We start from the raw sequence: 24,672 nt of genomic DNA, 5'->3' as shown, positions 1-24,672 counted from the left end.
CCCTCAAAATTTAGGCTTTTATTGTGCTAGCAGTTCTATACCCACAGGGTTAGAACTCAGTGCTTGCCCTGGAGAAGTCACAGGCTAAAGAGACAAGAATGAAAGAAGGGAGAGATGAGGCATTATCATCTCTACCTGACAAATGGAGAACAGATGCCAGGAGTAGTTCACCTTAGGTCAGATGTGTGTCAGAGTGAGATGAACCCCAGCTCCTCAGCTGGGGACATCCTTCTTGTGTATGGCATAGCCAGATTATGTAAAACGAGTCTTTCCTTTATGTAAAAATGGCACAATTTTAATGCTTCTTATCTTCAGCCCCCGCAGGAGTAAGTCTGAGCAACTGGAACTCTTCCCTTTTTTAATAGGGCCCATTTTCCTCGGGCTGCTTACCACTACAGAGTAACAGCTAAGTTTTCAGCCTCCACAATATTTGCTGGAGAGAGTTCCTCTAGCTCAGCATGTATTGGTTTGAAAAATTAAGTTTTCTTTTGCCGGTTTTAAAACTGCTATTTTTCGACTTCAAAGTTCAGAGCTCAAATTCAAATGCTATAGTTATATTGAATCAGAGGCAAGGAAGGTGTATTGAAAGGGTACAACCATATGACTAACTCCAGCTGGGTGTTTAAGCATAGTGGTGGTGTTCCTCCAACTTACTTCCTAAATCTAGATCTCTGACTAGACTGCCTCTATTCTCTGTACTTTCTTAGTATGCCAGGTAAAACTTACTCTTTTATCTTGAAGACATAGCAAAAGACACCACTGGAAGAGGGAGGAAGAATATATGATTAGGCCAACAGAAGATTATGACTTTGTACTGTAATGTCTTTCTCCTTTATTCCCTCCCAACACAGTCTTGCAGGCTTTAAAAATCCATTTCATGCCTGGAGTCTGATACACAGACAAATGAACACTTTTAAGTCACTGTTCTTGGCCTACCCATATTGTAAATGTTCCCTGTGTTCAAGGCTAAGAAATTCATAGGGGAAAGCTAAAGGAAAGGTAGACAGGAATAAGGGTTCTTTCCCTTTAAAATACCCAGATTTAATTTTTTTTTTCCCTAGCTTAATGATGTAAAATTTCTACATACTTCTAGTGATGGAGTTTAGTTTTAAGTTATAGTGATGATAATAATACATTGTTAGAATATCCTGGATTGTAGCGAGCACAATCACCTATAGACCACAGTCCATATTGCAAAAAGATTCAACAAACAAGTCTAATAAAGGACAAATGTCCCAGAATTACACACATATGCTTACAGAGGTAGAGAGTCTATGGCTGAAATGGAGGAGTGTTGGCACACGGGCTGAGAAGAACACAGCAGCCCAGAAAGCAGCATATAAAATAGTGTGAAGGAGGTGAAGCAGTCTAAGAGGCATTGGTGGTGAAAGGGAAAAGACGCAACAAGAAATACACTCCAGAGAACTAGGAAAAAAAAAAAAATCTAAACAAGACGTTTGAACTTGGTACAGTAGGTGAGGAGGTAACTGAAGGAAGGAAGTGATGCAGTCTGATGAATGGGAAAGGAAGATTAGCTTGGCTAATTTTAAACAGAATTAGAGATTAGTGTCAGATTGAAAAGTGAGGGGTTTCTGCTGGGGAAGCAGAAAATTAAGAGCCCATAAAAGCGGTTTGGTTATGAGGAGGGAAAGGGAAAGTGCCTTGGAAGAACTGGTAAGGCCCACTATGCTGAATACAGGCAGGAGAGCAAAACAGCACCAATATCACAAGCTTCAAGGACTGGGAAGTGAAGGGTGTTATCAGTGGCAGTGGTCACTGGTGGAAACTTGGTCTGAGCCCATCTTCTAGTCAACTTTTGCCACACAGGCTGTCAGCTTCCCCTCAGGTCTCTCTTGTCTCTTAATTCCTTGAGCTCAGAATTCTAAACATCTCATCTGTGCAGATGAGAAAAAAGTAATTGTTTTCACTAATGTTATGGTGGCTGCTGCATTCCTAAAAGTCTGTCAGGCAGAACTCCAGCAGAACCACGAAGGAAGCCTATTCAAAACCCTCGTGTCACACTGTCAAAGATGGTGGCTAAGCCAATGATGACGCCAAAGCCTTGTAGAAAAAACACATCTGCTTTAAAATTGTCTGATTTTGCATTTTCCTATTTGCCTGTTATGCTTAGTGCAGTTATAGGTACTGAAGCCTTGGCTAAACACTCTCTTGCAGTGCCTCCAATTAAAATAGTTGTGCCTGTATATGTCTACATATATGCTAAGCTGAACAATGCAAGAGTCAGACCTTTCCTAGATCTTTTTGTGCTGTAAGATCAAACACCTCATGTTGATGCGCCTTTAAGGTTTAAAAGATGACAAGAGTTAGGACATGCAGCAGTTACTTTTAAAAAAGCTTTCCATATAGTATAGTTTTGAACACTTGCCTTAATTGAGTCTGCATCATCTGAAAAGGCTGACATTGCTAGGGGAACAATGTGCTTTTGCACATTTCATGTTACAACTGTAGGCTTTCTTTCAAGAAAACAAAACGGCTTACTGTTTTACACTGGCAGTCAATGCAGTTTTTAGAGTAAAAAAAATTCAAGGTCAGAAATCATTATACAAACAGAACAGCCTTTCTCAGTACAGCTCTCTTCTGTATATATTCAATATCAAATGCCCTAATTTCTTTCCATAATCATGTCTAAGGGTTCTTACCTCTTCTCTAAATTCCAATAGTCTATGCAGAATTTTTAACTAAAGCCCTAACACTGGGCTGCAAGAACACCAAGGACTTTTGGAAATAAAGTCATTCAGCTTTAGGGAGGATAAGGTTGTAAGCCTTTAGCAGAATGCTTACTGTTAATAATGATATGCAAGGTGGAGAGAAATCAACTTGATACCGGCACTTTGAGCATGCGGAGATGGCAGCTAGAAGAGGCAGTATTTTACATTGAAGTGCAAAAAATTCGACTGAGGTGTTCTTGAGAGACAAACACAGTGCTATGGCATAATCCTTACACACTACAGCTGCATTTTAGGTAAACGAGATCTGCTCAGATCTTTAAGCATTGAATTTACAGTCTCCAAAACAGAAATATGTTTCTGTGGTTTTTTTTTCCAAGTACGGCGTGCTGTAATTATGTCAGTGTTATTGAAAACATTTATTTTGTGGTCAAGTATGTCTGATAAACGCCAATTATTTCATGCACATAAATGGCTGTATTGTGGTATATGTGTGCAAATGTTCACCGCTTAATGAAATGTTATCATATGTAGCCAAGTATTCAAAAGAACAAACTCTTACCCTCTCTTTTGCTCCCTTCAGGCAGGAGGACAATATAAAAAGCTATCAGGGGAAAAGATTCCTCTGGTGCAGGATGCTAGACACAGCCTCCCAAAGGCCTCTCTGCATAAGGAAAGGACTGGTTCAACTCCCACATGCCCTGACTCCGTCCTCAGGCACTGTTGTTTGGATAGCTGTGTAATGGGACAAGAGAACTGACCTACCTGAAGCAAACGTTTGTTTCCCGGCTCATCTGTAAGGGGAGCTATGGGAATGCGCAGCTGAGGGTACCAGGGGAAAGAAGAAACCTGCACTGAGGTTACCTTAAAACTATTGTTAAACATCACAAGGGCTGTGTGTCTTACCACACCCTTAAGTAGGGCACACTGGGAGCAAGAGACTGTCATAGCACCAGAAATTCTTTCATCCAGCTCCTCTGGGGACTGTAAGTTCTGTGCTGTGTCCATTCAAGAAAAAACACAGAATTTCAGCTTTATGTTTATCTTTTTTTTTTGTACAAAGGAGGTACTTCACCCAAAAGGAAAACTACTGCTTAAATGCAGTCTCTTCAGAACTTACAAGTCTTTGTTCATAACAAGACACATTAAAGGAAGATAACAGGACTGAAGACTATCTCACAGCTTTTACAGTTAAGTTTTATTAATTATTCTCATTGTAGAATGGTGTCATTTTAGTTCTACCTTTCCCAAGTTGGTTCTTATGATATAAATGGTTTAGTAAAACTGACACTGTAGATTATAACTTTTTTCCAGCATCGATTAAGAGCGTATACTGTAAGCAAAAAAACCCACCTGCCCAGGTATTTCCGCTCTTTTTGGGCCTTGAGCAACTCTCCCTGTAAAACACCAACTTGAAGTCCTATTTTTAGGACAAGTTGGGTGTTCTTTTGCTTGATTTTGGAAACAAAACTCTACAGGTTATTTATTTGGAGGTACTTTCCAAGAAAAGATGATCAAGTGGCAAAAAAATTACTAGGACAGTTCTAAACAATGTGACTTATACTTTAGACCAGTAGAAAGTGGTCTTTGTAGAATAGATGTCACACCAGACAAATGTAATTATTTTACTATAACATGACCTTTACAAATTGCTGTATGTATACAAAAGACTGCCCCAATGGTTAAGTAACTTATTACACACTACAAGAAAATACATTTAAAATTCACAACTGATTCAATTTTTAAATCGATGTATCACCTGTTATCTTTCTCCTTACCTATTACACAGAAAATAAAAATGGCAATGCAGCTAAGGGAACTGTAGCTAACAGACTCTCAGACGTTGATGCTGTCTGCTGACCAGCGTCCAGGTACTGAAAATACTACTGCTGTGAAAGAGTGAGACCAGTCAGCACCTATGCAAACACACAGATAGCTTAGCAGTAAAAATGTCACCTAATGATTACCATGAACTGAAAAAATACCCTGCTAAGTAATTAACACAGTCTGGGCAATTACCATAGGCTAAGTCTACAGGCAAAAATAGGTATATGGGACAGAGGGAAAAAAAAAAAAAAGAAAGAAAAAAGAGACCCAGAAAAAAAATACTAGACAGAAAGAACAATCTTAAAATAAAATAATTGCATCTGGTGCCAGACAAGAAACACAAGAGAACCAAATAAAAATTTAAATTTAAAGTCTTCCTCATTCTGACTGTTATCCACAGCAAAAGCACATATCACACCAGTATGAAAGGAAGGACATGGGCAAAGTACGTGTGCCCTGCCCACAGTGAAACACTGAGACAAAGCGTTGCTTGAGCAGGAGACTGAGTTGAGCCAGTCGTCCCTTCAAAGTACTCTAAGAGAAGTACAGCAACTATATGGCAGATGTGATGAAAGCTGCAGAGGAGTGTTTGTGGTATAAAGGGGAAGCTGCAGGGTTGTTCACTCTCTCATCCCTCCCCTACTAGCACTACTTGGCATGGCACAAGCTCCAGGTCTTGTGATGGGAACACAGCCACCCAGCCCTTCCATCCCACTGGCAAATGGCTCCAACCTTACTCAGTGCAAGAGTAACTTTCGTCCAAGTTACTTGATTGCATAACTAGATCTTGGACCATTAGCTTTTGTTGTTGTTGTTGTTGTCGTTGCCTAAGACACCCATTCAACTCATCTAGCACTCAGCTACAGGTTTCTCAATTCACACTTACTTTATCTTCTTTTCAGAACAGAGAAATAGTTTGGAGGAGAGGAAATTATCCAGAAAGAGGAAGTTCTCTCATGCCAGAGGAGACTGCAGTATAAATATCTATGCTGGCAGAAGAGAATAAATAATTCACTAAGATGCCTTAAAACGAGATATAAAGGTGACAAACCAGCTGTCAAGTACCATCTTTTAATCCCTGAACACTATAATGTTTTTATAACTTGCACAGTCATAGTTTTTATTATAAAGAAGGAAGACAAAACCAACCAAAACTCAGGAAACTACAAACCCTTCTTTACCTCTCTTAATGTCATCCAGCTGGGGCTCAGGAGAAGGATTATCTTTCAAAGGAGAAGTTTTAGGTCCAACTGCTGGTTTGGTTGGGGCTCTGAACTGTGAAGGAGGCTGAGATGCTCGGGCAGACTGTTGTTCTATTCGGGCTTGGATCTTACTGCTGCCCTCTGCTCTGAAAAAACAACCAGAGACATTCAGCGGTACCGTGCAACTATGTTCAGCTTTTTCAATATCCTTGCACTAATGCATCATCTGTGACTTCCTTTTGTACAGATCTCTACTTTGTTTTATAAAGATAAACAGTGAATTACAGCTTTCTGTACACAACACTTTCTTTCAATAACAAATAAACATATACAACTCCACTGCAACACCCTTACAAAATGTATTTTCAAATCCAGATGTGGTTCACCGGTGCCAAATTCTCCACTTGAAGAACGATGAAGGCTTTAATTTAGCAATTAGTATTTGTATTTTTAAAAAAGAATACACAATCATAGTAATTTAAAGTGACTACATGATAAAACAAATCCACTCATAACAGAATCCTGCTTAAAACAATCACAGCAAAAGAAACAATTTTCTCACTTGCAATTAAATAATCTCAAACTGAACTCTCTTAGAGGTCAACCTGACTAGAGCAATCATTCTTACTGCTAAATACAGCACGCAAGCATTTAATTCCTGTTTTTCATTCATTTGCTATCATCCCTTAAAAATAGTTTAAGCTGTTCCCTTAGTGGGAAGTAGTCTCCAGAATAACGCTGTGCCTAGCTGTTCAATTCAAATCAGGTATTTCTTCCTTTTACTGAATCAATGATATGATTGAGATTGTAGGACGGTCAATACCCTTGGCAGAAAAAAACACCTAAACCAAAATACTATTCAGGTCCCTCTATGGTACACCATAATGAGGTTAAAGCGGGTGGTGTATTTATCGCATAACACCAAAGCCTTTGGGGGTATGGCTTTACGTAGTGTAGCACAGAAGCAGCTTATGTGGATATTAGAGCTCAGTTTTGGTTCTAGGAGGGTCCCAGCTCAGCAGTGTGACACTTTGTGCCTTTGAGCTAATCCCACTGAGAAACAAGTTAAACCAGCCCATGCAGAACTTCCTGGGACTTCACCTAAACCGCTTCTGGTATCTGAGCTAGTACATTTAGCTCAGGTATCACTATCAGAGATACTCATGTATCTCTGTGCCTCATTGAATTGTAGATGCTACCTCAAAAATTAAGCACAGAACCACCTCTTCATTCACCACTGAAATGCAGCTATCAGATATCACCTTAATGCAGCTTACGCAGTCATTTATAATAGAAGTGAGGATTTGGGAATACACTCACTGTATCAAGTGAAAGGTAAAAGCAAAAGATTGTTTCCAGTATTAATTGTGCTCTTGGAACTACGGAAGGTTTTACGTAGAATAAGTGCAATTACTCCCCTGTGAATGTCATCAGGAGGTTAACACTAAAAACTCTGCTCCCACAGAGTGTCAACAGGTCATCAAAGATCAAGGTAGCCATGGGGGAAAAAAAAAAAAAAAAAAAAGAGACATTTCTGATCTAGAAAACTGAATGACTTTGCAAGCACTATTCCTCAAAAGAGGGATCCCCAATTTTTTACCACCCTGCCTCTGCTTGAGAAAAGCTGAAATACTTTTCACCTCACTGGAGCCAAAACTCAGTGGATCCAAACACTCCACTGAACCCAAGCCCTCCTGCACTTCTTTGCTCCTTTCTGACTTAAGCTTCACCTGGACAAAGTCCAGCAGAACTTCAATTGGGAATTCAAATCTCATCTATGATGTGCTCATATCCACTGGACAAGATGAATTCCACGTGGATGAGTTTTCACATCACTGATTCAGAGGAGTGTTACAGTCCATTTCCCTTGAACTCAAGGTGTTCTTGGCAAACGTCCAGCTGGCTGCTGCTGAGCTGCAACCCACATTTCTAGTAGTTTCAGCAGCTAAAAGTTCTACACCACAATAAAGTGTTTTTTCTTTTTTTTTTTAATGTAAAACATGTCAAATTATTTACAAGCTGCTTCCTCACGAGACATTTGAATAACTGCTTTCTCTTTAGATCTCAACAACCTGAGGTCCAGTGATGCCGAAAGAACCTGATCCAGAAACTTCAGGTACTTGCAGAGCAGCAAGACTACTAAAAACGTTCCAACTGCACACTTTGTAGCATTTGTGCAGTTAAGTAAGAACATTGGGTCAGAGAGGATTTCTGACCTCAGCAATTCTTCTCATAACCGTTATTTCCACAGTTTCCCCCGCAGCTGGAGGCTTTGGACTTGTGTTCTACTTTATATATCACTGATCCAATACAGGGATGAGTGTTTCTTGTTCCCTAAGAGTATATTATTAAAGCATCATGACTCCCACAGGAAGCTGTAAGGAACAAACCTAGAAAGTCCAACAATCCTTTTGACAGCCTAGTATTTCCATGGTCTTTTTCAGCTAACTAGAGACTCCTGAAACACATCCCATCCTTCAACCAGCTTCCAAAGCTTCAAATCATCAGAGGTGTTTCACTGTAAACTGTAATTATGTCTTTTCAGCAGTGGAGAATTTACAAATTCTTTACTCTTGGATTCACACTCCTATTTGCATTTTTAGGCAAGATAATTGGCCATGTGAAGCCCATAAGGCTTAGTAATTAAACATCACTACAAAATAAAAGAAAACCGAGTTCTGGTTCAAAAGACAGTCTGAAGAAGAAACTTTAGCTAAGAATGAATCCTACCAACAGCCCTGTCCCCAGTTTTACCTTGTTTTCTTGACTTGAATGCTGCTACTAAGTTTTTCCAGCACATATTCCCCAGTGTCATGATTGATAATAAGCACACAGTCCTTCTGATATGGCCTTTTATTTCCTTTAAACACAGTCATTGGTGGAGTTGAACCCTGGTATCAAAGAAAGAGCACACATTCGTTTGGTTATATTCCCCTACCCAAAAGTTTATAAACACTAAGAGAAATAAATATATGTATTGTTGTGACCAAGAGGCTAAACAGTGAATGTTTAGTTCCTACAGAAAATGTTCATTCATGAAAAGGGAAAAATACAGTTATATGCAGTAGATCAGATGTTTCCTCATAGCAATATTATGCCTTTCATCATTTTAAGTGTCTCTGCAGTGACAAAACATCTTCTTCATTGTTGCCATTATTTACAGTTCTCATTCCCAAAACGGTAACACAACAGAATTTGCATAGCTGGCCCTGACAAGTATCAGAAATCTTCCTGACATTTCCGCTCTGGAAATCTTGGGTTTTTATAAGAAATAAAGTTCTAATTACTCATGTAGCAGAACTGTTGCCTAAAGAAATATGTGGTCAAGTGAAAAATAATTTAAACTGCTTTGTATTTAATATCTACTAAAAAAAGGCTGTATTTTCATAGTGGATGACAAGCAACTGTCACAAACTATATAAGAACAGCTGCCTTCTTCAAAGTCAGATTAGCATGTAGATGCCACACAATCACACCGAAATGTCTTCTCAAAAGCAAATGGGGTATTTTGATGCCTTCCAGAAAGTCCCCAAGTCCACACAATGCTGCATAGAGCCATAAAAGTCTAATGGCTTAGACCGAGAAGCAATAAAGACAAACTCATGTGGTTGTGCACACTGGATAACTGACACTGCTGAGATTATGCTCAGCTGTACTGCATCCATGCACAGGCTGGCTCATACACCTTGTTTTGGGGTTACAGGAGGCAGAATCTATGGCTTATCTGCACATAGCAGCATGGACACACACCTGGCCATGTCAAAAAAGGACATGCTACTCAAAGGGGATATACAGAAGTATATTCTCAGCTATGAAACCTTCTCAGATTTCTATGCAACGTATAGCTTATGTACAAAAGAAATTAAAAAAAAAAACCAAAAACAACCAAGAAACCTTATTCATGTGCACCTTTGCACATGCTGTAGGAAAGCAATCAAAATCAGGGAGAAAAGGAAAAAACACACTCTTCTACATTTCATTCTGAGTACCAAAAATGAACAATCATATTTTAACCACTCAGAATGCAATTCTTATTCCCCATATTGCTAATAAATAGACTATGTTTGAATTTAAAAAGGCTTTGGAGGAGTAAGGGTGAAAAATCTGAATTCCCAACAAAGATACAGTAAGAGAGACAGATACAATTCAGAAAAGGTGTCTCAAGAAAGTCTAGTCTTCAAAGGCATGTTACCTTTTTATCATTCCTACATTTAAGAGAGGAAAGCAACATTTAAGAGAGTAAAAAGCAAGCTGAAAGTCAAATCCTGCTCGCTGTTGACAACTAAGTCAGTAAATGTATAATGCACAAATGTAATGAAAATTGATCAGTTTGTTGGCTATCATTCTGCTACTCAGAAGCCTCCTAACTCAGCAAAGATTGTGATTTTGGCTAAAAAAATAAGCAGAAATGGAACCCTGCTTAAGCAAATTAACAGTCCCACCCTTCTACTTAAAATTAAATGTTTAGGTTTTATGTTAGTGACTAATTAACACCGGCTTACAGATTCTGCTGATTACAGGATAGAAGAAGGAGGTAGGTGAAACAGGTGACAATCAATTTAACCAATTTGTTTTCATGCATGAGGGTTTTATAACAAACAGAAATTCTTCACTTCCCCAACCGAGACTGTTTATCAAATATTAAAGCCACTAAATCCACATGCAGAAATAGTACTTTAATTTATCCAAGCAGCAAGGGACACCAAAATATCTCCATTGAACAAATTATCAGAGGTATCCTCAGGGACCAGGCAATTTCAAAGAACAACTTAGAACCTGGATCCTATCCAGTTGTTGGGCAACTGAGAACCAGAGTAGGATCCAAGAAATTCAGTAAATCTTGTCAGGATGAAACGATCTCAAAACTTCTCACTCTTTTCCAGTATGCTCAGTGTTTTCCAGCTCTCTGTCTGGAACACAGGCAGCACAGCCTTGGAACAACAGCACAGTGGCTGCATTCAGTGCAGTTAGCTGCCTGAGCCCCCAAAGCATACTATAAACTCAAAGCTGTTCATACTCATGGGAATACAATCAAATTAAACTCATTAGTACAGAGATTTGGAAAAGGACAAGTGACGTTGTTCAACCCAAAACATGAATGAACAACACTGTTCCCAGTCAATCCAAGATGAATGCCACTGCTATTAATCGTATTGTTACCTGCTTTCAAATAGCACTACCATGCTCATCGTTTTTATAGACAAAAACCGGCGTGTGACCTCCTGCAGCACTAAAGGTGACCAAAGCCATATAAAAAACAGGAATGGGGGAAGCAGCCTAAAGCCTCATTCAATGAGAATTATCACAGTACCATCACCTACCAACACCAATACGCTAGAATAAACAACACCAAAAGGATCTGACACACGGCTTCCAAACTGACTGGTACTCCCCTGCAACCACCAAACCCATCAATGTCTGTGAATTCTGGTTTATTGGCTTGACACACAGCACTAGCTTCAGCTAATAAAAAAATCCAGTTCCAGCATGCAAGCACTGTCTTTTGTTTTGGTAAGGAAACCACTGAACCTTCAATTACAAAACAGCTGCACCTATAAACAGTTTGATCACTTGTTTTATTGCTGTTTGACCGTCCTCCTCATACAGTAGATCTTTATGGCATAACTTGAGGAGGAAGGGGATGGGAAACCACTTCATTGCCACTCACCAGAACCACCCCCCTCGCTTCCACTGATAAAGCTAAAGGCAGGGAACCCTCTATGCTACCTGTACATGTTTTTGTTATGGGAAGAATACGCTTACAGGCCTACCTGTGGCTTCTGAACATCAAACCCTGACTAAAGCCCAAATTACTCTGCCTTTCTTTTTAAGTCTTTAAAGACTTTCTTTCTTTTTAAGTCTTTTAAGCCATAGCACTAAAAACGGATGGAAACCAGGCATAGAGCTTCAGCTAACAGTAAAAGTCTTCTTGTTATTCAAGGAAGAGTAGGAAGGAAGGAACCAAAAGTAAAGAACAGACTGCAACCTTACAGATATAAGCCTTTACAAAGATTCAATTGTACAGTCCTTTCCTAAGGTAACGCACTACAAGTCTGGCAGCTCAAATATTGAACCCAGTTGTATTAACAAAGATGAAAGTGAAAATTTACATTACATTTACATTAGACTAAGTACTGCAAATTTGTTGGAGAGTAAACAAGGACACATATCACAAACTTACTGGAATATGTGGCAAAGTGATTGTTACGTCATCTCCTTTACCCACTTGGAGGTCCCCCTCACAAGATGTATCAATCGATGCTGGCTTAAAATCATCTAAAGAGGAAAACAATTGCGATTACATTTCTTAGATTCTTCAGAAGTGTCATCCTGCCCTGCAAAGAGTCACTGCACATTTACTGTGATTATAGGGAATGCTAAAGTACACGCTAGTGTTTATAGCAGGGATGGAATAACACACCAGCACAATGTGTCTATGCTCAGCGCCCCAGTCATATGACGGTACCAGATTCTGAATTTCCTTTTTAAAATGGAAATAAGGTTCTAGACCTTGTGTTTGAAGACCAAAAGCAAACTTCTCCAAACCCCAGGCTTTGAGTGACACTTAATGTTGCAGGCAAGTGTAAAACTGTACCATGCATCTCAAAACAGTACCAGCTTCAAGACCCAGGGTTCTGCGTGGCTGCTGCCAGTTCCAAACCTGAGGACTCCCTCTGTGACAAAGACTAAGTTAGCGACACCAACTCATTTAGCCTTATTGATATTTCCGGCTATTTAACAGCCATTTTGCCTCCACAATACCTCCTCAAGGGTAGAAGAGACCTCAGATCTCACTTATGAGGAAAAAAAGAGGTGCTGATCTTACTTCAGCAGGCTCCATGCTAGTCCAAAGCCACTGTGGATAGAAAGGATGACTAAGGTGAGACACTGTAATGGCTTTAAACTAACGCTAGTTTTAAGTATTTTTGCTGCATTGTACAGAATGCTTTGCCTCCCAAACAAGGCACGTCCGCTTAGTGTATTTATTTGCACTAAGAACATTTTAACTTGAAAGTATTTTCCCCTCATTATTCTGTCATGCTGATGAGCCATAAAAAACAGAAAAAAACCTATCAGAACCTGTAATATTTTGACAGAGGATTTAGACAAAGTGAAATAAGATCAGACAGATATAGGTTGTTTTGTTTTGTTTGTTTTTAAAATAAGCCTCCATTCAATTCTAGCATCTCTGGATAAGAAGAGGTGCAACCGTGTTCACGATCAAGGCTTTTAATTACTGCATTAGTTAAGAAATTAATATCTCAGAACAAATTTAAAATATAATTCCACTATGAAAAGCACATTTAGCGAAAAAAAAAAAACCCCAAAACTCCAGCTTGTAATAAATTCTCATTAAGAGGACGTTAATGTCTAATTGAGTTTTACTTTGACAGCACAACAAGCAGAATCAGGCACACTTGACTTAATCCTCATGACTTAACTGCCAGACCAAATCATATCCTTCATTTTCATCTGAGCAGTCTATTTCTAGCTATTGTTTCCCACCTACTTTATGTGCAAGCTTGCTAAATAAAACAAACCAGCTGTACAAGAGCTAGTGTCCTTGCCAAAAAGGGATCAAGAGTTTCAACAGCGCAGTCACTAAATTAAAAGGACTATCACTATCACACTTCTTTCTTAGGTATCAGCAAAATATAGTTACTCTAAACAAACACTGAACAAGTTGTTTTCATTTGGTTAGCTTACTAGGTGTACGTGCTTGGCTAATCTTGCTGTAGATGGAGTGCACATATGTCCCTCCAAATGTAGCCACAGTCCTTTTTCCAAGTCAAATGTTTTTAAGATGTGTTTTCCAGGGATAATCCAGTTTTTCAGTACAGAATTTCATAAACATTAGAGAAAGGAATGAAGTATTTTAAGAAGGCCAAAACAAATTTAGCCTACAAAATCCTCTTATTGTAGTTTGTGTGAAGAGGATTACGGGAACAAAATAATGCTCGGATCCCAGATAAATCATTCCAGATCAACAGTTAGGAAAAAAATTTATAACCAGGAAATGAAGAGATCTCACTTGAAAGTCACGGATGGAAAATACAGGACACAGAAAGCTCTTTTGAAATAAAACTGCGTTCTTCCAGTTGTAGTCTGAAGAGCTTTGGCTTCGCAATCCCTTAAGAAATTGATTACTGAAGCACTTTGAATTCTAGAAACCCAGTGTATTTCTATCTGGATAGAGCTTGGGTTTAATTTATATGCTATCAGACAACAACCTCATTCATTTGATAGTTGGGCTATTTTAAAATTTTGATTTATAAATGGAGATTTGCTAGCATGTTAGTGCTGGATAAAACTGCTCAGTGTTATGTATAAGCAGTTAAATGTACCAAACATATGGTATGGTATTTTTTAGCATGGTGGAATTATGCATAACCAGAGGGATGAAACGCACAAAATTTAAGTGTTAATCCACTAGACAGAGTTTACTATTGAGCAAAATATCTTTGCCTCAATCATTGCCCATCTGCTTGAGTAACAGCTCAATCTAGAAAGCTGTTCTTTCAAGTCACACTCGGGTGACTAATATCACCAAAATTACTTAGTTGTAGTGTATGAATATGGGCCATGAGACTGGATGACGATTATGCATTATAAAACAAAAAAATCCTACTGTTAATTGTATAAATTCCCCACCTTAATACAAAGCTACTGAAATATAAGTTTAGTATGACTTTCATTTACTGTTGGTGATTTACTACTCATTTTAAATCCTGGACTCATTTAAGGGATGAAAAAGCAATTTCTTGCCCACAGAATTCAAATACAGAGATACAATGAGCTCCTCTTCAAAACAATTTTCTAATATGAAATTAAATGTACCTAATGCTAGAATAGAGCAGTTGGAATAATATCTAGTGTCTTTAAAAAAACCCCACATATTCTTCCAACTATTCAAAAACTTCGTAACTGCTCGAGACCCTACCTCAGGTTTTGTCTTACACTTATGAGGTAGTACTGTATGCGTTCGAGTCATTTCTGCCGGCTTTCCTGGGAAGTGACTTATGACTGCTGGCTGGAGGCGGCACAGCCAGGGACGGGGCTGCTGGGTTACACGTTGCCTCATCGCAAAAATAACCAGGTAAAAATCAAACTAAGGGCACTTGGGCTGCCGATCAGCTGCGCTCCTCTCCAGGCACTCCCGCCAGGCCGCAGCCTGCGGTGACCTGTCCTGCAACTGCCATAAAAATAAAATGAAATAAAATGAAATAAAATGAAATAAAATGAAATGGTAAGCCACCCCCTCACGGAGGGGATCGCTTTGTGCTCCTAAGCGATTCACACAGGCTTTATGAAAAACTTCCTAAGTCGTTCGCCCTCCCCGGCCTGCCTCGCTCAAACCTCCTCCCTGCCAGCGCTCTCGGCCGGCATCCACCTTCCCCTTCTCCCCTCAGGCTGCCCGCCGGGGGTGCTCATCTCTGTGGGGAAAACACTCGTGGGAGGGAAGGTGGGCGCTGGGGGGGGGCGGGACAGGGGGGAGACGCGCGCCGAGCGGGGGGCGAAGCCCTGGGGTGGCGGTGAGGAGCAGGGGCGGCCAGGGCGACAGGAAAGCTTCGTCGTGGCGGGCCGGAGGCCGCCGCAGGCCGGCGGGGAGAGGACGGCCCTTAACGAGTAAGGCGCCCCGGCGGGACCCCGGGAAGAAACCGTGGTGAGGATGGCGGGGCGCCGGGCAGGTACTGCCCCCCGCCCCGGGGCCGCCCGGCGGGAAAGGGTCGGAGGACAGGGGGCTCGCCGGCGGGAGGGGTGGGTGCGGCAGAAGGAGAAGCGCCGCCGGGGCAGGCGGCAGGGGGACGGGACGCGGGGAGCGGGAGGAGAGGGGGGGAAGAAGGGGCGGCCGCGGCGGGGCCCGCCGGGAGGGAGAGGGGGTGGCGCTCACAGCGGATGGTGTGGAAGGAGGCCTTGGGCCGCCGCTCGAAGCTCTCGCCCAGCTGCAGCGGGTGCTCCTCCTTGTCCAGCAGCGAGTTCGCCGAGCCGTTCATGGCCCCGCTCCCGTCCCGTCCCCTCCCCGCCCGGCCCGGCCGGTCCCTTCCTCTCCTCCGTGCGCTGCCGCCCGGCGCCCTTCCGGGGGCCGAGTGCAGCCGGGAAAGTGCTCCGGGGCCGGCGGCGGCGGGTACGACGAGGCGAGGCGGGGGCGCTGGGCCGAGCAAGGGCTGCTGTCCCCGCGGAGGGGCAGCGGGTCCCCGGAGGGGCGTCCCTCAGAGGAGAGGTGGGAGCCGGCCGCTCCCCGCCCTCGGGAGGGCAGGGCAGGGCAGGAGGGGCCTTCCCTCCGGGTCGTTCAGCGCGGCGGTGGCGGCCCCGGCCCCGGCCCCGGCCCCGGCCCCTCTGAGGGAGCAGCTGTTGGCGGGAAGCCGGTTTCCCTGTGGGAGGGCCGGGGGCTTGCACAGAGGTATTACCTGTTTGCGGTCTTGGGGCTGGATTAAACACCTTTTAAAAGGCTCTTTAGCCTAAACATAGGCTGTTAAAACCGTGTTTATCATCGTGCTAGCTTGCCACCACAGCGTTTTCTGAGCACAAATGGGTCACTGAAAGGACTAGCTTGGATTTTTTTTTTTTTACCCCCTAGCTTATCCTATGAAGAAATATAAACGTTGATCTTTTTGTAGCGTGCCAGGCACATAGTAGAATTTTTGCTGATTAAGCTCTTTGTTGAGGATACGCTTTTCTTGAGGAGACTTTCTTTCAAGGGAGCCTCTTCTTTGTAACCTTTTCTGTTGTTTTGGAAGGAAAAAGAGAGTGTCACCTGTCTCCTGTGAAGCTGGACAAAATTTTCACAGTTCTTTATTTCATTTGCACACGTTTGTAATTTACGTTCATATTTGTATCATGTAAGGTAAAATATGTAAGTGAAGTATTACTCTTTTTTTTGCTTTAGGGTGGGCATTGTTGGGTTTTTCTCATCTCCATTTTGGTGAAATGACACTAATGCCTGGTTCTGGGCACTGGTGTACAAGTGGCACGTTTTGGCTGCCTGGGCTTCCCTGGGAGCTATTGAGCCATGCAGGATTTAACTGACATGTGCCATCTTCCAGGATCTGGATGTTTGTGGCAAGGCAGAGGTCAGAACTAGTTTAACATCAGGGAAAAGATTTGGATCCCTTCCCAGCCTATGCAGAACTCTTTTCATTGCTCCATTTTTGTTAACTTCTGAAAGTAAAACAACTTGTGATTGTTAAAACCAGCGTGGATCCTCAGGAGGAGGTAGTGGAAGGAATGCTGACACAGGCCAGCTATGGGCATTTTGGCCACAGTACTGGTTTTGCTCTCTTGTTCGAGTGACGTGGTGTTATAAATGCTCATGTTTTCACCAGTGTTTTCTCCCAGAGGTGAGAGCAGGAAGGAGAAATGCTCACATGAATACAGTTTGTTTCATCAACTTTAATGGGACTTTTAAATGTCACCTATTTTTCACTTACGATTTTTCTGAGGTGTTCTAACTGGGGTTAACAAGAAACAAAGCCCTTGCTTTCCTTTTAAAGTTGGTTTTAGTGAAAATAAGTTTAGAGCTGCACCATCTTTCTCTTGTAAGTTAGCTTTCTAGGATGCAGAGGGAAGACCAGGAGACTGTTAAGTATCTCTTTGACAGCAGTGTGATGTCATATGCAGTTGTTAGCTTGGATGGAGGATTTCTGAAATTAAGAGAAATCTGGTGGCATTTGCAGTCCATCAGGTAGGACAGCTCACCGTAAAATCGCAGTAAGTGCATACTGTAACTCTCTCATTTTTTCTTCTGCTTCTAGATCCTCGGTTATTTCACCCAAGTTAAGTGATGGAAACATCCACTAAAGAAAAAAAATTACCCTTGGGTCTTTGGCACTCATATTTGTGTGAAAGAATCTAGGATGTTCCAAGAAAACACATCAGCCGATTGCTTAGATATAATAACAACATCTACTGAAGATGGTGTTTTCCAAAAAAAAGGCCATAGTGCAAGAATCCTTAGCCCAGAAGAAGCCGAGAGACTGGCAAAAGATCAGGTTTTGGTGTCCGAGTTCAAACAACTAAAACTGGAGAAAGAGGCACAAAAGAACTGGGATCTATTTTACAAAAGAAACAGCACCAACTTCTTCAAAGACAGACATTGGACAACCAGAGAGTTTCAAGAGTTAAAAGCATGTCGGGAGGTGAGATCTATACACTTCCTCTGATTGTTTCCAAATAATTTTATAATGCTTATAACAAAGCCATTAGGGTCATTAGCTGTCACATGTTAAGTTTGCAGTGCCCTGTGTAGTTTCTCTTAATATCAAAGATACCTCCTCAGGTATCAGATGCATCAGTTTGGTTTCAGTTTATAATTGACCCTTACTGGATACTAAGAACGAAATCTGGAATATTTGTTTTGTGTTCTAAATAGACAGCTTGTGTCTCTGATGTGACATTTTCAGATGCAAGTTGGTGCACTTCAGAACACTCCTTTAAAGAAAAGCATCCAGAATTACAGGCTAATTGCAAAACATCGTTAAGAGGAATAGCCAGATGCATCTGTTGTTCATTATAGCTGAATGAAAGACAAGACAGAAATGGTACAGCAATCTGTTGATTACTTAAGGGGTAGATGACTAAAGAAATATTAATATATTCTAAGAAGATTTGTAATTTTGCAGAAATCAAGATTTCTGTTTTGTAGTGGCAGATTATCCAATGGATGGCTACTTTGGTTTCTGAATCAATGGTAATTAAAATTTATTATAGCTTTTAAAATGCTGATTGAACAATATCTCTGCTCATACCATGAGGAAAACAAAAATGATGTGCTTTATCTTGGATTTCTTCCTCCTCAGTTTGCAGATCAGAAATTGACCATTCTGGAAGCAGGCTGTGGGGTTGGGAACTGCTTGTTTCCACTCTTAGAAGAAGATCTGAATATTTTTGCATATGCCTGTGATTTCTCTCCTAGAGCTGTGGAGTATGTGAAGGTTAGTGTGATATTTGGAACTTCTTTTAGAGTGTCTTTAGAAGCTTCTGAAATGACAAATGACTGGAATGACAGACTTCTCTTGCCTTCCTTTTTGTAAGAAGGGTAGAATAGCTTTTGCCGAAAAATGGAGACTGATCCATTTCAGTGGACCTCCTATGCAAGAAGCCGAATCATTGCTCAAGACCTAGTTTTTCAGTGTCAAGTTGTAGCATTATGGTAATATATGGATATTACTTGATGTGTACTTGATTACTTGAATGATTTGTGAAGGCTGTGGTTTTTTGGGAGCACTACTATGTCTCTGCTGACTGTGCAGTAGAAGTAAAATTTGTTTGGGATGGAAGCTTGCCCTTGATATTTGTGGGGCAGAGGGAGTCCTAAGGAGAATCTTGAAAATAGGGCTATGAAAGTTATTGTTAGGCAAATTTGTAGCCTGATTAGAAATAGGTATGTTTATACTTATTCATAGGTAGGTGGTACTGCAGTCCAAAGTTAAGTAAGTCTTCCAGCAAGGATGGTGGGGGCTTTGGGCTTTAAAAGTCTGGTGATTTATTAAGTTTGTAATCACAGGTGAGTTTCTATATATCTGTTATTTGAAAGCATTCTCTTGTGGGACATTTGTGACCAAGAACCACAACACACATACCGCATACCTCATGGGAAAGATGGGAAGAAATATGTGTAGCAAACAGGAGAGGACAGCAGCTCCCTGGGCTGCCACAGCTGTGCTGCAAGATGAGGGTGGGCTGAGTGTCTGCCCTGGGTTTTGGATGACTTAGTGGTGTCTGCCTCCACAACTCTTGCTGAATTTCTTTCTCGCCAAGACCAGCTTTCCTTTTACCCAGCAAAACTCTGGGCTAGAACAGCCTAGCTGCAGGTTATGTGACATGAACCCGAACTGTTCACAGTCTACTTGTAGCTCAAGAGCTGTACTTTGATCACCCTGTAATACAGAATTTCTTTTAATAATATTTCTGTATTTTTAAAGAGTAGAAGCAGCGGTAAAGCAGAAGTGGTATGTTTTCTGAACTGTCTTATGCACATTCCTTCTGAAATTCCTGAGAACAGACTATTCTAGTGGTTGTAGTTTCACTGTTGTTGTATGCAGCAAAGAATTTCTGATTGCATCAGTCACCTGTTGGAAGTTAATGTTCTTTTGCCGCCATGTTTTGTGTCACTCTACTGATTAGTTTCACAAGTTTTTTACTTTTTTGCAGTAACAAATGTTGGTAATTTTCAGTGAAAGCATACTCTTTTCATTTCCCTAGAAAAATGCCTTATACAGTACTGAAAGATGTAAAGTGTTCCAGTGTGATCTTACCAAAGATGACCTTCTAGAAAATATACCAGCAGATTCTGTCGATGTTGTCACACTTATATTTGTGCTTTCTGCCATTCATCCTGACAAAATGCATCTTGTCTTGAAGAACATTTACAAGGTAAAACCAGCTGATTTTACAGCCTTTAAAGTACTTTCCTTCTTTTTAGCTTGAAAGTACATTTTTTTTCTGAGAAAATAACCCCTCTTGTAATGGTGATCTTTAATACTACATTCCATGGATGTATTTAGTTAGTTCACCTAGTAAACAAGACTAAAATATGTTTTACAATGTTTTTTTTTTCTCTCTTGGTATTGTGAAGTTGTTTGGGTTCTGGCCTAATGCATGCCATCAACATCACAAAAAGGTATTTTGAACCTGTGACTTGGGCTCCTCGTTTGTATGCTACAAATAATGTTTATGGATTGCAGAAATGTCTGTGTCAATAAGGTGTGAATGACAGTGAACCAGCACTGACTTCTAGAACATACAGTGACTTGCAGTTAGGATGTTATTGTTATTGCTAAACACGCTTGATCTGTGGTGATTTAGAAGTAGGGTGTTCAGAGATCAACATTAATCTAGAGAGACTCATCTCCCTTATATTATACATATTATCATATATTCTGTTTGTTTTATCATCAGTAGTTTGAAAAGGGAATGTTAGATTTTTTTGGTATGTCTCCAGCTGTTTTCCAAAGTCAGGAATGGTTCTTAGCTCATGCACATGAAAAGGCTAATTACTGTTTTCTCTCTGGAGATGCCTGGCTCATTTAACTCGGCTTGTAGGTTTCTGCACAAATTTGCAAGTGACAAGTACTCCTTTCTCATGTAACAAACACAACTGGTATTTAATGAGGTAGGGAAGTTGCATGCATCAAATGTCTAAAGTCAGCATGGCCAATGACCATCTATTTCTAAATTTTAAACTCTTTATGGCTTGATTTCTTTACCAAAGAGCAATTAAAACCCCAAACCCACAACCTGTTTTCCTGAAATTGTTCTTTTTTTATTTCTTATTATATTGCAACATTTTTCTTTCTCACGTGAAAAAAGAAATGTCATGGTATTCTAAATTTTATTCTTAATTATTAAGCAAAAACAGGTGCTAGACTCTATACTACCCAACAAAGAAAATGCCCTGTTAGGACTTAATTTTTGTTGTTAAACTGTATATTTTCTTCTTTCCTCTGTATTTGGAAAGTGTTGTAAAAAGCTTATTTAGCTGATTAGCGCCCAAACAGGTATCTTGAAACTATTTGCAGTCTACTGTTCATGGGGAAGCATTTTTAAGAGCGGACAATCCAGTTTATATACAACTTTTTTGTTGGACAGGGAATGAATTCAATACATATATCACTTCTGTATTGAATGTGGTAGGATACCTTGTCTTAGTTCTACGTGTATGTGTCTGTATGTGTATACAAATAAATATATATATACATGGCTAAATCCATTTACTTTATTAAAGCACATATGTGTTGTGTGACAGGTATTAAAACCAGGCAAGTGTGTCTTGTTCAGAGACTATGGACTGTATGATCATGCAATGCTCAGGTTTAAATCTGGCAGCAAACTTGGAGAAAACTTTTATGTTAGACAAGATGGGACAAGATCGTATTTTTTTACTCAAGGTAAGACATACTGTAGAGTGCTTTCTTTTCTGTGACTCTTCTGTTTAAACTTGCTTCAGGGAATTGCCAACCTGCCCATGGAATTTTTGTTTTACACAGATGAACTGTTAAATTGTGGTGTACTTCATTTGCCATCCTTTTTGGGAGGAAGGGAGTATTTAGACTGGCAGGACTTTCTGGATCACTTTCTTGTTTACAAGCTGCTTCTGCGTGCTATAATGTGCCAAGAGCAGCAGTTTCTGAATTTGCTGAATTTAATTCAGATTTGTTATCTGAGGAAAAAAGACCAATGTTCAAAGATCAAGAATTGATCATCTTCATGAAGCAACTAAGTGGTTGTCTTGGCATCACTCTTTTGGCAAGGCTATTCCTGGTGTGCAAGATGAGGTCTACCGAAGAAGTCAATGACTTCTAAAGCAGAACGATGACTAGAGCACTGAGAAGCTTGTGCACAGATCATGCTGGGATAGCACTGACTAGCTGTGGTCACTCTTCTGTTTTTCAGTAAAGATGATGCAAAAAGCATTTCCATGTGATACAGTATTTAAACAGTTTTTCGTTTAGTGCTCGTAATGCTTTAGGAAGGAAGTTAATTATTGCAGTTTACTGGTGGAGAAATTAAAGTGCGGAGACATGAAGGAATTTGCTTAGACTCTCACAGTGAGTTGGGATTATAGCTTGTCTCCGAACTCCCAATTTCTCATGCTAAACTTTAGTGAACCATTACTTCCCCTTATCAATTACAGGGCATTGTATAATAAGAACTGTGTGTTTATTTCTGTGGGGCTCTTTGTTCTTAGTCTAAAGAAAAATACAGCCACTGAAGAGACCGATTTGGAGCCAAGTAAATGTTATTCATATTTTATGACATAATGTATTGCCTAATTGCTTCTGATATATAAAAACCATTAATCTTGTCTGAGCGCTCTCTATTCTTTATAGGACAATGGTGAAATCTAAGATAAGGCAGGCTGTGCTACAGCTTCATTGAAGCATTTCTAGAACTGTTATTTATTGAGTGATTTTTAGTTCTGTTTAAACAATTAGCTCTTACAAAGAGAATGGATGCTAAAGGGAACAAATAAAAGTGTGGAATTTTAAATTCCATTTTTATTGTGTGTTAGAATGGTTTCTGAATGAGAAATTCCTTGCTAGTATGCATGTTTGCTTTAGGGGAAGAATTGTGATAGGGGGGAGGAAGAGGAAGGAAGGAGAAAAGAGAGAATTTATCTTATATTGCTCATGCTAGCAAGTGTTTTGCCTTGGGCTGGTCTGTGACTGTCTCATGGACCACCTCTGCTCCCATTTTTAATCATTATGATCTCATTCATCTCACTGATTTTGGTATAAATATTGCTTAATGCTTGAGAATTCTTTTGTTGCTAGAAACGTGACTCCCATCATTTCCGCACAGTTTGCAACACATGCTATTTTTCATTTGTTTAGCACTACACTAGTACCCCAAGTAATTGCTGCATGGGATGATTTGAATGATGCTTATTTATAATGTGTCTGGCCTCAGATAACAACACTGAGCTTCTTCCATGGGAAAAAAAAAACATTCTTCTGCTGTTTGAAATAATATTAAATTTGTGGAGGAAGGCATGGTTGTAGTTTTGTGTTATGAAATATGTGCAACTTCCTCACAATGAGACATTAATAGGTCCACAATTAAGTGCTGTTTATTTATATTTCATTGATGTGGGTCCCCCGTTTTACATGAACATACTATGTTTACAACCAGTGCATGTGGCTTCATGATGGGCTTAAGTTGATATAAGCCTGCACTACCACCAAAGGGGGTAGTCTCACCTTCCTTCCCCAACACACCCCCTCTTCTAGTGCTGGGGTTCCTGCACCCACACAATCAGCTGTTTCATTGAGCTGATCCCCCTGAGCAGTGAAAAAATGGCATGTCTTTGTTTTCTATCAAGTACCACAAGTTTAGAATGGCTTAAATTTATTGTGAAATTACCCCCTGAGTAAATGAAACAAGGTGCAGGAAAGGAAAAGTGATGATTTTTAATTAACATGACAAGTGAATAGCATGAGCAGCCCTCTCTGCTGCATAGGTCACCCTGTTTGTGAGGTACTTCTGCCTTCCCTAAGGGAGATATGCTTTGAGTAAGATTCTTTTGTTTATAGAAAATACTTGCCGTTTGACTTAGTGGAGGCTTGGTACCACCATATCCACTTTGGCATTTTGTCCATTTTTCTGTTGAGCAATGGCATGTGAATGTCTAGTAACATAGGGTGGTATTCTTCCTCGAGCAGAGATGTGCCTGCAAGGCTGAATTACCTTTGAAATATTTGAAATAAGTGATGTATTCAGCTAGCAAAGGTCATCTGCACAAAGTGAAAACGCACTGGAGTCAGTTACAAGGAGAATGACAAAGCTCAATAAAAAGAGATGTGGCAAGTTGTGGAAACTAAACTGAGTAACTAGCTTAAGCCCCAGTTTTGCAAGCTGTTTTGCTTAGGCTGATGTTTCTAAAGGAGAACTGTATTGATTTTTATTCAGCAGCCTGCCTGCGTAGAACTGCTTGAAATCTGAAGGCCTGTGTGATTTTCATGCTGTAACACATAAGAACATATGCTTATATAAATGCTGACTAGTGTTTTAAAAATAGCTTAAACATAATATTTTATCTTAGTTTTTTTAATTCTCTTCCAGAGTTCTTGTCTCAGCTTTTCAAGGCTGAGGGATATGAGCAAGTGGTCAATGAATATGTGCAGCGAGAAACTGTGAACAGGAAAGAAGACTTGCGCGTTCCAAGAGTTTTTCTTCAAAGCAAATTTAAAAAACCTTTCAGTAAGACATAAGTTCTTGCTGATTAGCAACAACATTGCTTGTTTGAAATGGAAGCTAGCACATAGTTTTTCCTTGTGTGTGCTCATCTTTCTGGTAAACCAGAAATGACTGCATCAAGTACCTCTTGTTGGTTTTCATCCTCAGATATGAAATATGAATGCTATTTCTAATTCAAATTTAAGATGATTTAGTGATGCAGGCAACCTGTTGAGTATCTGTATGCTTCTGAAGTAAATCCTGTGCAGCATTGTTGGAGG

The 24,672-nt window shown here is 40.3% G+C and overlaps 2 protein-coding genes across 2 annotated transcripts in view; one reads left to right on the top strand and one right to left on the bottom strand.

Moving 5' to 3' along the window:
• EAF1 (ELL associated factor 1) overlaps nucleotides 1-15,787 on the bottom strand; it is a 20,758-nt gene extending 4,971 nt beyond the window's left edge. Inside the window, exons 1-4 of the mRNA XM_082309303.1 lie at nucleotides 15,609-15,787; nucleotides 11,898-11,992; nucleotides 8,471-8,607; nucleotides 5,696-5,862 (exon numbers count right to left, since the gene is read on the bottom strand). Of these exons, the coding sequence (XP_082165429.1) occupies nucleotides 5,696-5,862; nucleotides 8,471-8,607; nucleotides 11,898-11,992; nucleotides 15,609-15,711 (502 nt within the window). The 5' untranslated portion in view covers nucleotides 15,712-15,787. The remainder of the gene's footprint in view (nucleotides 1-5,695; nucleotides 5,863-8,470; nucleotides 8,608-11,897; nucleotides 11,993-15,608) is intronic.
• On the top strand, nucleotides 15,750-24,672 carry METTL6 (methyltransferase 6, tRNA N3-cytidine). Its single transcript, XM_082309290.1, has 6 exons — nucleotides 15,750-15,842; nucleotides 17,470-17,853; nucleotides 18,514-18,648; nucleotides 19,919-20,089; nucleotides 21,462-21,603; nucleotides 24,278-24,672. Exons 2-6 carry the CDS (start codon nucleotides 17,572-17,574, stop codon nucleotides 24,424-24,426), a joined length of 879 nt encoding a protein of 292 aa, XP_082165416.1. The 5' UTR covers nucleotides 15,750-15,842; nucleotides 17,470-17,571; the 3' UTR covers nucleotides 24,427-24,672.

This window comes from Platalea leucorodia (assembly GCF_965183815.1).
Source record: "Platalea leucorodia genome assembly, chromosome: 1".
Classification (NCBI taxonomy): Eukaryota; Metazoa; Chordata; class Aves; order Pelecaniformes; family Threskiornithidae; genus Platalea; species Platalea leucorodia.
The sequence above is the reverse complement of the archived record's forward strand: the minus strand, read 5'-3'. Positions and strand labels throughout refer to the sequence as shown.